The sequence below is a fragment of the Schistocerca serialis genome, chromosome 1 (genome assembly GCF_023864345.2).
Source record: "Schistocerca serialis cubense isolate TAMUIC-IGC-003099 chromosome 1, iqSchSeri2.2, whole genome shotgun sequence".
NCBI classification, from domain to species: domain Eukaryota; kingdom Metazoa; phylum Arthropoda; class Insecta; order Orthoptera; family Acrididae; genus Schistocerca; species Schistocerca serialis.
In genome coordinates, this window is record NC_064638.1 from 1084521162 (window position 1) to 1084537727 (window position 16566).

General features: G+C 42.1%; 1 protein-coding gene across 1 annotated transcript in view; it reads left to right on the forward strand.

Moving 5' to 3' along the window:
- Window positions 1-16566, forward strand: part of LOC126416031 (guanylate cyclase 32E) — an 809394-nt gene that overhangs the window by 610068 nt on the left and 182760 nt on the right. Inside the window, exons 11-12 of the mRNA XM_050083488.1 lie at window positions 7681-7871; window positions 10370-10549. Of these exons, the coding sequence (XP_049939445.1) occupies window positions 7681-7871; window positions 10370-10549 (371 nt within the window). The remainder of the gene's footprint in view (window positions 1-7680; window positions 7872-10369; window positions 10550-16566) is intronic.

The following is a 16566-nucleotide window of genomic DNA, read 5'->3' on the forward strand; positions in this document are numbered from 1 at the left end:
GAATTAGCAGTTTAAAGTCCGTGAACCCTAATATTGTTGCGGCCTGGTGAATTTCGTTCCAGAAAGATTAAAGTTCACTTTAGAAGTGTTTCTGTACAGTCAGGGATAGCATTCTTGAGGTAATTTTGTACAATAGTCCTGCAAACTCCATGACCGAAACGACTTTGAGATGGGTGTTGCAACGTAGGTCTGTTTGCCCAAGCTACAAGTAATGGGGTACATCAGCAGTAAAAATAATGATCAGACTCAGGAATTCGTCATAATCAGTCTTGAGTCACGTGAAGCCTCGGAATCTCTTTGAAAACGCTCTCTTCAGCATATCAGTTACTGAAACGCTATCAGCAATGACTGCTTCCCAAATGACTCTGAGTTGCAGGAATTTCTCCATATCATTGAATTTTCGCTGATATCACCAATCTTTCAGTTCTTTTTAAAATCCGTGTTGAAATGCTTCTCTCCTTGTAACCTCGTGAAGAGTGCAGTGTTACTTGCGATTCCGACCCAGTACCTAAATCTCGGCGACCAACGTACGTGGAACCTTTTCGTTATTATCTTTACCTTAACTTGCAATGTCTTCCCTGGACGTCTTTCGTGCTGTATTAACGAATCCTGGTTGTGCCTTTAATATCCACTTTTCGATTGAAGAGCTTGCAGTTTTTGCTCTCACGACACCAGCATGTCATTTTCGTACAGCACGAGCTCTCTACCTATACTATCAGAAGCTTCTTCCCCAGACTACAATGATGTTAATTCCTCGTCCAGTCATCAATTCGCTTTGGTCGTCTTATTTGGTCTTTCTTCCTTAGATTCGTTTTTCCTCTGGTTCGACTCTCCTCTTCCTCATTTTGTTGTTCCTGATTTTTTTTTCCTTATTTTGCTAGTTCTTATACAAATATTGTGCTACGCACCTTGCCTAGTCTGATCGATAACATTCTAAAAGCTGTGGAAACACGCAGTAGTCATAAGACAAAGATTGCACAAATGACTGTTTTCATTGAGTTAGTGCAGGTTCTTCAAGAATAGATCTCAGGAACTTAAGATACAACGTATTCTTATCAACCTCACGCGGAACCGCCTACATACACGAATCTAAGCCTAAGGCATGGTAGACAGTCGATATTAATACTATGGCATTTAACAGCGATGGCCGACATTTCTCGATCAAGAACCCTTCTACAGTGCTCTGAATCAGATGAACCACTGACTTTTAAAAATACATAAAGTATTCTTGCATAAAATTTAACTCCAAGCAAAATGTTTATTAACCTTAATTTAGCCCTTAACGGTTAAGACCTTAAGTTACTCTAATTACGCCGTAAGAGCTACACAACGCGTAGGCCTAGCTTCAATAATAAGTACAAGTTTTCATGGTAACTGCTCACCACCTCCTTGCAAATCAGTGAGAAAGTTGCGCCTGTTTTCCATGGCACAGAGCTTCGAAATCAGGAACCACACAAGTTTAATAAAGTTCAAGATGACTTTCAGCACTAAGTCTGTTTCTGTATTTATTTCTTAAATAACCGTTGAAAGGTGGCTACACTGAGCCTCAGCGCCAGAGATTGCACCAAAGAGTATTATTCAGCCGCCTCCACTGGCAGTGCTTGTTGAGAACTCGTAGTAGGCAGTGATTATTGAGAAGTAGCGGAGTGCAGTGCTGGTCGAGAACTCGTAGTAGGGAGTGCTTGCTGAGATGTCGTAGTGAAAAGTTCTTGTCGAGAAGTCGTAGTGGAGAGTGCTTGTTCCATGTTTTATGCAGTTGTTTGATGGGATAGACAGCAGATGTTGTTCTAATGGAGATATTGTAAAGATCAGAGTGCTTTTCGTCAATATATATGAAGGTAAAAAAAAAAATTTTCCTTTTCTTTTTATTATTTCAGTGTCTTAAATAATGCGTCATTACAGGTTCAGTCAACAAAGCATCTGGCTTGTGTTCTTGTATTAGAGTGTAATTCTGGTTTTCTTGCGCAATTATAGTATTTCTATTTTTTTAATTACTTCAGTATAAATGATATTTAAAATTTCTTGTCTTATTGAAGAAGAGCCGTGCCAGATGTGTACGTTGAATCACACTTCCACACACAGAACAGCTACACTTGTGCTTTGTTGGCTTCGTAGGTTTTATAGTTGCTGGGGACTTAATTAATTAAATGTATTAACGGAAATTTTCATTTTATTCTTTGTTGTTGTTCTATGCAGTCAGATTGCGTACTAAAACTAGTCAGGGCCAACCGTTTACGAGACTTCGTAATCGGACATACAGCTACAAAAAATTTAAAAATTATTTGCATTACATATTTATATAATTAAGCCCCCATGCACCGTCTCAAGAAAGCGACTATTCGCACAAATACACTCCTGGTAATGGAAAAAAGAACACATTGACACCGGTGTGTCAGACCCACCATACTTGCTCCGGACACTGCGAGAGGGCTGTACAAGCAATTATCACACGCACGGCACAGCGGACACACCAGGAACCGCGGTGTTGGCCGTCGAATGGCGCTAGCTGCGCAGCATTTGTGCACCGCCGCCGTCAGTGTCAGCCAGTTTGCCATGGCATACGGAGCTCCATCGCAGTCTTTAAGACTGGTAGCATGCCGCGACAGCGTGGACGTGAACCGTATGTGCAGTTGACGGACTTTGAGCGAGGGCGTATAGTGGGCATGCGGGAGGCCGGGTGGACGTACCGCCGAATTGCTCAACACGTGGGGCGTGAGGTCTCCACAGTACATCGATGTTGTCGCCAGTGGTCGGCGGAAGGTGCACGTGCCCGTCGACCTGGGACCGGACCGCAGCGACGCACGGATGCACGCCAAGACCGTAGGATCCTACGCAGTGTCGTAGGGGACTGCACCGCCACTTCCCAGCAAATTAGGGACACTGTTGCTCCTGGGGTATCGGCGAGGACCATTCGCAACCGTCTCCATGAAGCTGGGCTACGGTCCCGCACACCGTTAGGCCGTCTTCCGCTCACGCCCCAACATCGTGCAGCCCGCCTCCAGCGGTGTCGCGACAGGCGTGAATGGAGGGACGAATGGAGACGTGTCGTCTTCAGCAATGAGAGTCGCTTCTGCCTTGGTGCCAATGATGGTCGTATGCGTGTTTGGCGCCGTGCAGGTGAGCGCCACAATCAGGACTGCATACGACCGAGGCACACAGGGCCAACACCCGGCATCATGGTGTGGGGAGCGATCTCCTACACTGGCCGTACACCACTGGTGATCGTCGAGGGGACACTGAATAGTGCACGGTACATCCAAACCGTCATCGAACCCATCGTTCTACCATTCCTAGACCGGCAAGGCAACTTGCTGTTCCAACAGGACAATGCACGTCCGCATGTATCCCGTGCCACCCAACGTGCTCTAGAAGGTGTAAGTCAACTACCCTGGCCAGCAAGATCTCCGGATCTGTCCCCCGTTGAGCATGTTTGGGACTGGATGAAGCGTCGTCTCACGCGGTCTGCACGTCCAGCACGAACGCTGGTCCAACTGAGGCGCCAGGTGGAAATGGCATGGCAAGCCGTTCCACAGGACTACATCCAGCATCTCTACGATCGTCTCCATGGGAGAATAGCAGCCTGCTTTGCTGCGAAAGGTGGATATACACTGTACTAGTGCCGACATTGTGCATGCTCTGTTGCCCGTGTCTATGTGCCTGTGGTTCTGTCAGTGTGATCATGTGATGTATCTGACCCCAGGAATGTGTCAATAAAGTTTCCCCTTCCTGGCACAATGAATTCACGGTGCTCTTATTTCAATTTCCAGGAGTGTATGTGAATGAAAAGGGTAATCCGGGCGTTATGGCTATATTCGCTGACATTGGGAACCCCTTTAACGTAACCAAAAACCAATTAATTACACAGATTTATAACTTTTCTGTAACTGAAAATCAGTAGAAATTTCAAGCAGCTGCTCTTTTTCATTTATGCTTGATGTGGATCCTAAAATTGTGGACTCCTCCAAGGGACTGCGAATACAATTGTTTTTATTGGACGTAGGAAGGAAATATTTTTCCAAGTCTGTTCAAATGTTCGTTAATCATGTTCTTGACATTTTCGTGCAAATAAATGTAATTTTACACCAGGACGCCGTGAAGGGTATCAAAGCCCTCGGTTTGATTCATACTGAATTGAATTTTTTAATGAATGATTTTGTATGGTCTTGCACAACATTAATGTTTATATTTTACCCTTGGAGAGATACGTTTAAACTGATAATTTTTGAGAATAGTTCTGCCACATACCCAAAAACTTTGCTTTATGAAGCCGTGGATGGTGAGAAAAATGTAGACTTCGTCTTTAAGCTCACAAGTCTGGAAATAGTTCTATCTCGAGATAGCCACCTAAATTCCATGTGAGACAATTAACACTTATAAATGCTTCCCATTTACTCACAAAGCTCTGCAAAGATGCGGGAATTTGTAGGGCGACCCTTCATAAAATTATTTTCACTATATTGTCCAGCACAGATTTCCCCACATCGGCCATGCGTTTAGAAAGAAGAGAATTTCCAGCACATATTTCACCCCATAGGGCATGCATTTAGAAAAAAGGGAATGTGTCCAAGATGCGTTCGCGCTACCGGTTTCTCTTTGGCAATAGATCCAGCATAACATCATGTCATAGATATCGCACCATCTGAACAAATTCCCACACACTCACACAGCGAGTCCAGTCTATCGAATTTTCGCGAAAGTATTGATCGGTTAACTCCCGCAGTTAGTAGCTCCTGTTCTACACACTAGCCATTAATATAAAGGATGAAAAATAACAAAATGGCTAAATTAGCAACATCAGTCGATTGGTCAAGTCGAGTAGCAAAATAAGAACTGGCGCTTTCCAAAATTTCGTTCTCGACATAATTTGATATGTCTTTAATCCGGCGGTTGATCGTATTGTCAGACAATGGTCTCATACTGACTTTTTGTGAAAGATTCTCCAAGCATGTACTGTACTACATCATTTATACGTTGTTACACTGAATCTTCAGCCACTGAATAAAATTTTGCAATTTGGTCATGTAGCTAACGAGATAAGACGCTTCAAGAGCATTTCATTGTTACTGTTCGTTAGGTGTTCGTGTAAAAAGTCTTCAGATTTGTGTTCGTGGATGGGGTGATAAGTTTCTAAATGGCGTTTAAGTACAGAAGGTTTCAGACTGCTGTTAGCGAGAATGTCGACACAAACCACGCACTATGGTCTTGGACACTTGCTATCACATATATATGAAAATCCAGATCTAATGTAATTATCATCCTACTTTCCTTTCTTTTCACACGGTTCACTGTGTCGGATTGACATAATTCACCAGAAGCTGAATGACTTATTGACACAACAGTAATTTGCGATTTTTTAAAACCCTTCTTCCCTTTCAATCTTCCACTATTCAACCAGATGTCCATTTTGATCCGAATGGAAGCGATTCTGATACACAACTGAAAACTTGATGCATTTGCCACAAGGAGAGAAGAAGCAGGATATTGTTAAAATCAGAGGCCTGACCGCCATATAACAGTTCCTTAGCAGTGTCGCGGTACTATTGTTAGTATTGTTAAAACACAAAGAAGCAGCTGGTAGACAAAATTCCCATTGTAGTGAAATCAGTTACGTTCCTAACGTTGTTACACAACTGTAAATCGGGTATTCGTAGTAAATATTAATCTATTGTGGAAATAATGTGATAAATTCCCCATGTTACATGTATGTAACAAGGGGCATTATTGGGTTAATTTAATTTTAAAATAATAATATCATATATTATTACTAATATAATTATTATGAAAATGGTGCAGAAACTAAGGAAGCAGTACTAGGCCTAACCTAGAAACCCACCATCATGGAGACGAGTTCTGGTGAACCACTTGAAGCATTTTTTTTTTACGTCCGTTTCCTGTGTGGTTTGAAACGGCCCACCGCAAATTTCTCTCCTGTGCCAATCTCTTCATATTGGACTCCAAAGAATGTCCTCCTGCTTTTCTGTATATGTCCTGTCTCCGTCCTCCTCTTCAGTATTTTCTCTCGACAGCTCTCTGAAACACCGTACATGTTATTCCTTCATACATTAACACATGCCCTTTCGTTGTGTCCCTTCGTACTGGCTATGTTTTCCACATAGGAATTTAGACTTTGTTGAAGAAGTCTTCTCAGTTTATCAATCGAGTGAAGGCTTCGTTCTGCGCAGTGTTTCAACAAATGGTTCAAATGGCTCTGAGGACTATGCGACTTAACTTCTGAGGTCATCAGTCGCTTAGAACTTAGAACTAATTAAACCTAACTAACATAAGGACATCACACACATCCATGCTCAAGGCAGGATTCGAACCTGCGACCGTAGCGGTCGCTCGGCTCCAGACTGCAGCGCGTAGATCCGAGTGTTTCAACAAGTTTCCTGCTTGACATATTCAGGCGAAAATGACAAGGCCTGTAGATGACAGTACGAAACTTGTAGAAACGTTGCCACAGAACACCTTGACTCGGCTGATAACCCGAAAAGACTTCATCATCAATGTTTTCCAAATTTTTCCAGTCCTCGCCTTTTTTTGCACAGAATTTGCCCATTATCTTCTTTTCCGATTTTCTCACAGTTTCTGGCTCACTTATAATGCTGTGCTCCGAAACTACATTCTCAGACATTTCTTCCTCAAATTAAGGGCGATGTTTTTTTACAAACGGACTTTTTTCGGCCAGAACTATCCACTTTCCTTACACTAGTCTTCTTTTACATGTGAGACACGAAGAAAGAGTCGTACGCCATTGTTGGATGGGAGATCTCAAAGTGTGGTTCAGTCACCTAATCTGAAGGAGATATTATTATTATTACTATTATTATTATTATTATGAAAATGACGCAGAAACTAAGGAAACAGTAACAGGCCTAACCTCGAAACCCTCAGTGCTGACACCATAGTTATAGATATCTGATAAACCAGTTATGTTAGCCACTGATGCAATGTGTATATAGATTGTTACAACCCCTTCAGCATCAAATATGGCCTGAAAACGGCGCATTGAAGAGCCTAAACTGGAGCTACACAATGAATAAGATCGTAAGGACGGCTGTAGGCGTTTCATTTTCTTACAATAGTGATCGGCCGTGGCCCAAGACCCCCAGTCAAACGAATGGACATACAAAATCTAATCTGCAAGGGTTTTCTTCCTCTGTGTATGATAGCACCTTTCTGCGCAGCTTATGAGGTTCGTGTGATAAGTGTACCTTTAACTGCAGGTTACTTAAGTGGTGTGTGTATAGTGTTATGTCACGTTTGTGTTGAGTAATGGTGAGAGAAGTGAGAGTGTGACACGCGGTGCTGGCACATAGCTTAACTCTCGAATACCAAAGTAATCCCCGACCTAACGTCCCCATATGACAGAGGGATCATCACTAGTAGTGTCACACGTTCACACTTCAAGATGCACTGGAGGGAATTTTAGAATATAATCCATCCCACTGCCGCAACGTCTGGTGGTCAGGAAGTTTACGCCAACACCCGCCACCCAATGCCAACCAAATACAAGTGACTGAAACTCCTTCCATTACGAGTATTCGAACCGTCCACTTCCAAGTGCCTCCAAGTGCGACCGTAAAGGCGTGAGGTTGCGATCTTGGCTACGGAGGGTGATGTATCATAGATAAGATGGGGAGTAGGACGCCACGTTAATTGCCGCGCATATCTGCACAGCTCACACGGGCGAGATCGCTGGGGGCATCGCAGGAGGGCTGGCGCTGGTGCTGCTGGTGGCGTCGCTGGTGCTGTACCGCAACTGGCGCTACGAGCAGGAGCTCGACTCGCTGCTCTGGAAGGTCGACTGGAGGGACATCCAGCTCAACGACGAGAACACTAGCTCCTCGCTGGGCGCCAAAGTGGCCAGAGTAAGTGCACTAAAGCGTCTCCTATTCTAAGAGACTCGACTGGCAGGACATGCAGCTCAGTGATGAGAACATTAGCTCCGTCAGTGGGTGTCAGGGTGTCCAGGGTAAGTGCCTAAGAAAATGTACTGCTCTGGAAAAGGAGATTGGTGAGACATGTAACACAGCGATGACAATACCAGCTACTTGTGGGTGCCAGGCCGCGGTGGTCTCGCGGTTCTAGGCGCTCAGTCCTGAACCGTGCGACTGCTATGGTCGCAGGTTCGAATCCTGCCTCGGGCATGGATGTTTGTGATGTCCTTAGGTTAGTTAGGTTTAAGTAATTCTAAGTTCTAGGGGACTAATGACCACAGCAGTTGAGTCCCATAGTGCTCAGAGCCATTTGAACCATTTTGTGGGTGCCATGGTAGGCAGGGTAAGTGTCCAATCATATATCCCGCCCTGGAAGGTCAATAGCAGGGCAGCAAACTTAGCGATAACACCTCTAGCTCTTCAATGGGAACCAAGATTGTTAGGGTAAGTATACCAAAATATATTTTGCTCTGACACGTCGGTTGGCAGGACATCCACCCCAACAATGAGAACAACAGCTAACTGTTGGCTGATCAAGCTGACCAGGGTAAGTTTCCTATCACGTATCTTGCTCTAAAAGATCTACTGGCGAGACGTCTAGCTCAACGATAAGAGCACAAGCTCCTCAGTGGGCCCCTAGATGGCCAGAGTAAGTACACTAAAACATATCCTGCGCTGTGACCTCAATGGCAGGACATCCAGGTGAATGATGAGAAACCTGCTCCATCAGTGGATGCCAGTGTTTACAGGGTAATTGCTAAAGAACATTTACAGGTCTGGGAAGGTAGATTGGCAAGACACGTAACTCAACGATGAGAATACCAACTACTTGCTGGGTGCCATGGTAGGCAGGGTAAGTGTCCAGACACACATGCTGCTCTCTTAGGTCAGAGGTGGGGCAGCCGACTCAGCGATAACAATATCAGTTCCTCAATGGGTGCTGAGATGGCCAGAGTAAGTTCACCAGCAAATACCCTGTTTTGGAACATTTGACAGGACAACTTTCTCAATGTTGAGATCTCCAGCTCCAGGTGCCAATGTGCCAAGGTAAATTGCCTAACCACAGGTACTGATATGGAAAACATATGTGCGGAACAGCTTCTCAACGATGAGAATATCTTACCCCCTTTGGGCGCCAATGTGGTATGTGTCGAAGAACGTCTCCTGCTCTGGAACTTTGATTGGTGGGACATGCAGCACAACGAGGAGAGTACCAGCTCCTCGCTGGTTTCTAAGGTGTCTAGCTTAAGCGTTCAAGCACAAATCATGCTCTGGAAGGTCGACCTCCCTTTCGCTGACGAGAACACTAATTCCTTGGTTGGTGGCAATGTTGTCTGGATAAGTATTCAACTACACATTCTGTACTGAGAAAGTCAATTGACGAGTCACCTCAACTGCGAGAATAGCAGCTTCTCGTTGGGTGCCATGGTTGCCAGGTTAAGTATACATTTACATAGCCTATCGTGTAAGTTTATTGACGAGACATACAGCTTAAGGGCGGGAACGCAAGCTCCAAGCTCGTGTCTTTGTACCAAATATGGTAATTCTGGGTTGTTGTTGTGGTTTTCAGTCCTGAGACTGGTTTGATGCAGCTCTCCATGCTACTTTATTCTGTGCAAGCTTCTTCATCTCCCAGTACTTACTGCAACCTACATCCTTCTGAATCTGCTTAGTGTATCTCTTGGTCTCCCTCTATGATTTTTACCAAAAAAATGGTTCAAATGGCTCTGAGCACTATGGGACTTAACATCTATGGTCATTAGTCCCCTAGAACTTAGAACTACTTAAACCTAACTAACCTAAGGACATCACACAACACCCAGTCATCACGAGGCAGAGAAAATCCCTTACCCCGCCGGGAATCGAACCCGAGAACCCGGGCGCGGAAAGCGAGAACGCTACCGCACGACCACGAGCTGCGGACCGATTTTTACCCTCCACGCTGCCCTCCAATGCTAAATTTGTGATCCCCTGATGCCTCAGAACATGTCCTACCAGCCAGTCTCTTCTTCTTGTCAAGTTGTGCCACGAACTCCTCTTCTCCCCAATTCTATTCAATACCTCCTCATTAGTTATGTGATCTACCCATCTAATCTTCATAGTAGTGTAGCGGAAATGCATAACACAGTTTCTTTTCAAGGTACGACGCATTACATTGACAGAAACGCAGTTAAATATATGTAGTTAAACAAAGGAACACTGACAAACGATATGACGTGTTTTGTACTGTTAATTATGTGTTGACAGTTATTGGAAGGGGATGACCATCAATCCACACTTTTCCATGTGTAACCCATTTGAAAATAACGTTCTCTCTGACTCATTTTGTAAGGCTGAGCCTTTAAATTAGTTTAATCTGGCTACTTTCTGTAATAAATTAGTATTCTACGTAATTAAGCTCATTTCGTGCATATTCGGCTTATTTTCAGGCCGTTCACCCGCTGATCCGCACCAGCCAAGTGTCACTGAGCTCCAACCCTGACGCCGACTTCCGTTACTCGGCTATCTACACCCAGATCGGTATCTACAAGGGCCGCGTATTCGCCATCAAGAAGGTCCACAAGAAGTCAGTCGACATCACCCGCTCCATGAAGAAGGAACTCAAAATGGTGGATATGCACGGTGGTTGCTTCGTGTTATTTGCATTTTAGTTCCCGTAGTTTCTAGAAGAACTAAAAGGCACTTTCTCATTACAACTGAGCTGCTATTCGTTCGGTTGCTCAGTCCTTTCTCGTTTATCTCAATAATTTTTTAAGACACGCATTTGCAACAAATATATATTCATGCAAGCATATTAGCCCTCAGAAATTTATGGGAAGTGATTACCCGACATGTCAGTGCAAGCAGGAGGCGGTCTTCTATATTTGAGAGTCTAGCAGCCTTTTAGAACAGTTTATTGCCTAGATCGTAAGTTTTTTTACATGGATAACCAGTTTCACCCAATTTAGTGGTCATCTTTAAATCTGAAATCACACAACTTACAATTTATTAGATACAGTGCAGAGTGCTTCATACGCTCTCATAGAGTGAGTGAAAGTGCTCGTCATTCTACACAACGTTTAATCTGTTGCAAATTCGGTGATTATCGATCTGAAGATGACCATTGGACTGGTTAAAATTGGTTATCCAGGTAATAAAACTTAGAATCTAGGCAATAACGTCTTCTAAATATAGTCTCTAAATATATTTCTTTACAAAAGGTTACTTTGATACCTAGAAGGTAAGCCAATTCATTAGTAAACGCAGGATACATTTTTTATATTATTAATGTAATTATGGATGCAACTTATACTGAATTAATGCTGAAGTAACATCCTCGTACTACTCCATTAACTGTATCGACCACGCCAGGAAATATATTAGGAAATATTCACGAAAGATATTTTTGTCGTTCGTCAATAATAACTGAAGATTAAAATTCAGCGTTAGAAAAAAAAACACATAGAAACTTTCGCTGAGCATCAACGAACATAGCTAGTAAAAAATCGCTAGATTAAAATGAGCTTTAGGAAAAAAAGAGCACGTAGAAACTTTCGCTGAGTATCAACAAAAACAGCCAGTAAAAAAATCGCTAAATCAAAATTCTTCAAGAGAGAGGAAATGGAAATTAAACTTTAAAAAACTTCACAACTTTAATTCCGTCTGTAATACTTCGGTTATAACAACTTGTCATCTGAAAATGTTATAGGATGTGTTGTGTTATTTTTTGTGCTTTTTTTACTACTGCCTGTCATAAAGAAAATTCAACATGTGTTTTAAAAGACACATTTGTCGACTGTATTGGTAGAAATTAACGCAGGGGTAGCATTCCACGTGGGAACTCTCGTCAGTGTTTTAATCTGCATTGGACTAGACTTGCTTGTCTCCCCCCCCCCCCCCCCCTTCTCCCCGCTCCTGGTGTTCCATCCCCTACCCCGCTTGCGGAAGTCTATTCCTGGGAGCCATGCAGAACAGAAAGCGTTCGGCACTTTTCGCTGGGAAGTTGAAATCAAAAGTTTTTGTACCAAAAAAGTAACCAAACAGGGAAGATATTTTGAGTAAGTGTTACAAGTAATTTCCTACTTTTCGATGAAAATGTTTTTGCATGAAGAAGCAGCAGATCGATCGCTGATAAAGCTATGCGCCGCATTCGAATGGAACTTGACAGCAACAGTGGTTTCAATACATACCTTATTCCGTCCAGATTCTTGAGCCCGTGAAAGTGCTGCAGTCCTCTTGTCGTCAGTCTTTGATGCAACTCTGACAACTAGGTTGCAACTTCACTGTTTAGACGAGTCAGTAAAAACACAACTTTCTGCTCGTCATTTCGTGCTGCATAAAGTGTACGGATTATTTTAGTAGTGCATACTAGCTAAAATTTAGTTTGATCTTTCTGTAGTTACTAGTGGTACCATCAAACTTGTACCAATGAATTTGTTCATCTTAATTAAACGATTTAAAAAATATTTTCCTGGGATGCAGAAATTGTTATTGATTGAATGGAATCATCCTGGCTTATTCCTTTTCCATTTTTTAATGTTTTGCATTTTCAAAGTACAGAGTTAACCAAAAGTCTGCTAACGTTTTAAAATGCAATTCACGGAATCATGTAGACAGAAAGGTAAAACTTGACAAACGTGCCTGAAATGATGTGGAGTTTCAATGAAACCACAAACTAGTGCAAAAACCGGTAAACAGGTAGCACAAGATACCAGCACTTCAGTGACGCCGCATGGGAATCGTGTATAAAAAGAGCTGTAGTGAGAGGGGGATTCTGATGCGCCAGCAATCGTGGCACGCTGACTCTACCAAAAATGGAACTGTTGGTGAAGCTTTACCAACAGGATGAATACACTGTTAATATACTTTTACGACCCTACCTCCATAAGAAAGGTATTCGAACGGATAACGGCCCTGTGGCAAGTGACACTATGAAGAAAATGGTAACGAAGTTCGGAGCTACGAGTTATATGGGCGACGAGACACAAGTGCTACTGCTAATCGGATAATTCAGGAAGAAATGGAGACTTCAGCACGTTCATCTCTACATGGTGAAGTCCGCGCTCGTGAAGTCGCAGGTTGCACCGGCATTCCATGCACTTCTCCTTGGAGAGCACTAACGCGTATCTCCAATGCTATCCGGATAAAATCCAGCGTCATCATGAACAGTCAGCCACAGATATAAACGTAGGCTTAAGCGGCCATTGTCACAGTCAATACTTTTGGGTGGGGGTGGGGGGTGGGGGGAGGTTTGTGACTGCATTGTCATTATGCAAAACTACCGACGTTTCTGTCACTGTTGCAAACGACCTTCTTCGGGGTATTTGTAAACAAAAACGTCCTGAAGAAGGTCATTTGCAACAGTGAGAGAAACGTTGGTAGTTTTACATATTGATAATGCTGTCACAAACCCAGAAAATTTTTATTGAGAGTCACAGATTTAGCGACTGCAATTTCTCACCAAACGCACTGATACGATGTACACTTCTGATCACAACATTGTCTCTGAACTACGGGTATTGTTAATGAATGACGGCCTACGTGTTCAGCATTTATTATAAAGAATATCATCTTTGCTAGAAATCAATTATTATGCTAATCATTGTTTTTGTGTCATACGAAGCGCCATCTGTTCGTCATTTAGTGATTTCAACAACACCCCACGTCATTTCAGATGTGTGTGTCAATTTTTATCTACCTATACTTTTTCGTAAAGAATAAATTTTCAAATATTAACGGACCTTCCGGTCACGTTGTAGTCTAACTGTACGTTAGATATCTTGAGTATATGCCCTGTTTGTTCAGAGTTTTCAGCATGAAAGTAGCTGAAACGAAGAACAAGGCTTTATTCACATCAATGAATTTCAAATAAAGCATCAACATGTACTCATTGCCTCATCAAATACATGGTTTATTGTTTCCACTAGTTCATAGTATTACATACACTTCTACAACCAGCTTACTCTTTCTGCTGTTAAGATTTGATGGTTTCTTTTTAAATGCTTACTGAGCATGTTTTCTGTAATAATCTTTTGTACTGTAAATGGAAGATTAATGGACCACTTGCACTTTACATTTTATCTATTATCGCTAAATAATGTGCCGTTGTTTCGGATATTACATGTGTCATTTTTACGCTGATATTCTGAGGCTAGTTACAGAAATCGTACTTTTATCGTGTCTCCCTCCGCCTTTCTACCATCTCGAGTCGTTCATTTTACCTTTTATGCGACTTGTATCGGTAGCATCCTCAGCAGAGAACTTTTCTCTCGCCGTCTCAGGCGGCTCACAATATTTACTCCATCAGGGACTCCCGTGCTCAAACAGCGTGGCAGGACTGGAAAGTTTCCAGGAAGGCTGACGCCGTAAGCGACCAGCACTGTTTATGTTTTTTGACAAACGTACAACAGGTGTCCATCAGGGTGGGCACCACAAGGTTTCCATTCTTTTACCCCACTATATGTGTCACGTGATTAATTTCTCCTATCGCTCCTTGGTAGATCACTTTCATGATTAGCAACAAAAACGCAAAAGTTGATGTTTTAGAATACTTATTAACTTTGAGAACATATTTTAGGCCTACAAGGCGATAAATAGTTCTTTGTTGTTCTGTTCTTCAGTCTTATATCATATTAACGCTTCATTGATGCCTCAGTATGTACCCTATCAACCAAAACCTTTACTTAGTCAGGTTGTAGCATAACTATTTTCCCCAATCTCCTTATTAATTATTCGATTTACACGCGTGATATTCACCATACTTCCATAGCACCATACTTAAAAAGCTTATATTATGTTCTTACCTTAAATGATGTCCACGTTTCACAGTAAAGACCTCCACTCCAGACAATTACATTCAGAAAATATTTCTTATCAGTTAAATTTGTAAACTACGTTAACAAGCGTTTCTCTTTCAGAAATGTTTTTCCTGCTATTGCGAATCCGCATTCTATATCCCCTTTATATCGGATGTCTTGTACATACGGTACTGTGCAGTTTGTATTAATTGCAAATATGTCGTATTAATAATTACATACTTGATGTAAGATTTTTTTGTGTTTTATCGGGCCGCCATTATGAAATGACAGCATTCAATTTATGTCTGCTGTAGTCTTTCCGCAAAAATTACTCCAAAAAATTAAATTTTTCCCACTTGTAAAAAATTGTTCACATGTAGAACGTGGTTGTGTACTTAGAAAGGAATCTTTCATTGTGCTGTAAAGGTGTAGCAACCGAGAAAATTTTCTCAGTATTGTACTTAATCCGATGTCGTGAACTGACAACGGATAGGAAAGCACTGCGCCAGCCACATGCCTTTCCATACCTGCATCCAGTGACGCCTATGGTTTAAGGATGACATGGCGGCCGGTCGGTACCATGAGCCTTCAAGGTCTTTTCGGACAGAGTTAAGTTTTATTGCATTCAGTTTTTCTGTGTTAGATTATTAATGAACTATAGACCGATAACTGGTGAAATCAAATTAAGAGGAAGTATTACCAAGAACCAGTTACAAGTTAAAAACATTTTGAAATAGAAGCTATTGGAAACTAACACAAATCTCCATTTTCAAGGTAGGGAAAATTGTTGAAACATTAAAGCAACTCTGTTCATTCGCAAATATCACGTGCTCTGTGGTAAATGATCTTCTTGCGTTTCGTGGTACAAGATGGTGCACGACCAACAAAGGATGGATTAATGTTATACACATTATGTAAATAGTTCTAAAAATGTACTGCTTTTACTCACCGTAAAACTCTGTAACTGAGGAATTAACTGTATCCTCCAAGTAAGTCTGACAAATAAGAGGCAGTGAAATAAAAACGAGGCAGATGGTGAAAAGTACATATACTCTTTACAATTTCGAAAGTAATCACGGCAACTATTATACCATTTATCCAAATGTGAGACAAGACCCCCAATATCTTTACGTAAAATGTGTCTACGGTTGCCTATGGAATCATGTTTGCTCCCAGGCACGCAGCTCTTTGTGAGCGGACCAAAATGTTGTCAAGTACGTTACAACCAAACTGCAGAATTTTCGGTGGGAAGGTCTCACGCATCCTCAATACATTCCCGATCTCTCCCCATGCGATTCCCATATATCTCGAACCCTGAAGAAAAATATTGATGGTCCTCGAATTGCTACAGATGAAGAATTGCACAACTGGGTATGACAACTGCAAACACTTTTCAATGATGGCATTGACCATCTTGTCTCACAATCTGATGAATGTATTAATAGTTACGGTGATTAATTTTGAAATGATAAACAATTTACATACTTTTTTCTGTCCGTCTCGTTTTCATTCGAACGCCCCTGATAGTATATAGTATTTAAAAATGTAGAACTCGTAGTATTTGCAAAAGCTGCACAAAACACAGCCACATGTCTCACAATGACAATACAGTAAAAAATGCCTTAAACGGCTAATGGCGGTTTCTAATGTGCTTCCCTTCACATGTTTCTAAAAACAGTCACTATATTCGAACACCGACCAGGAAAATCACATATTCCTAAGTACACCATCCTCCAGGTACGACACTCTCCCCTACTCACAAAGCACTGCTATATACACTATACCAATAAATATATCACAATACATAAGTGTCTTTTGTAATACAGATACTGCTGATGATGGGTGAACAC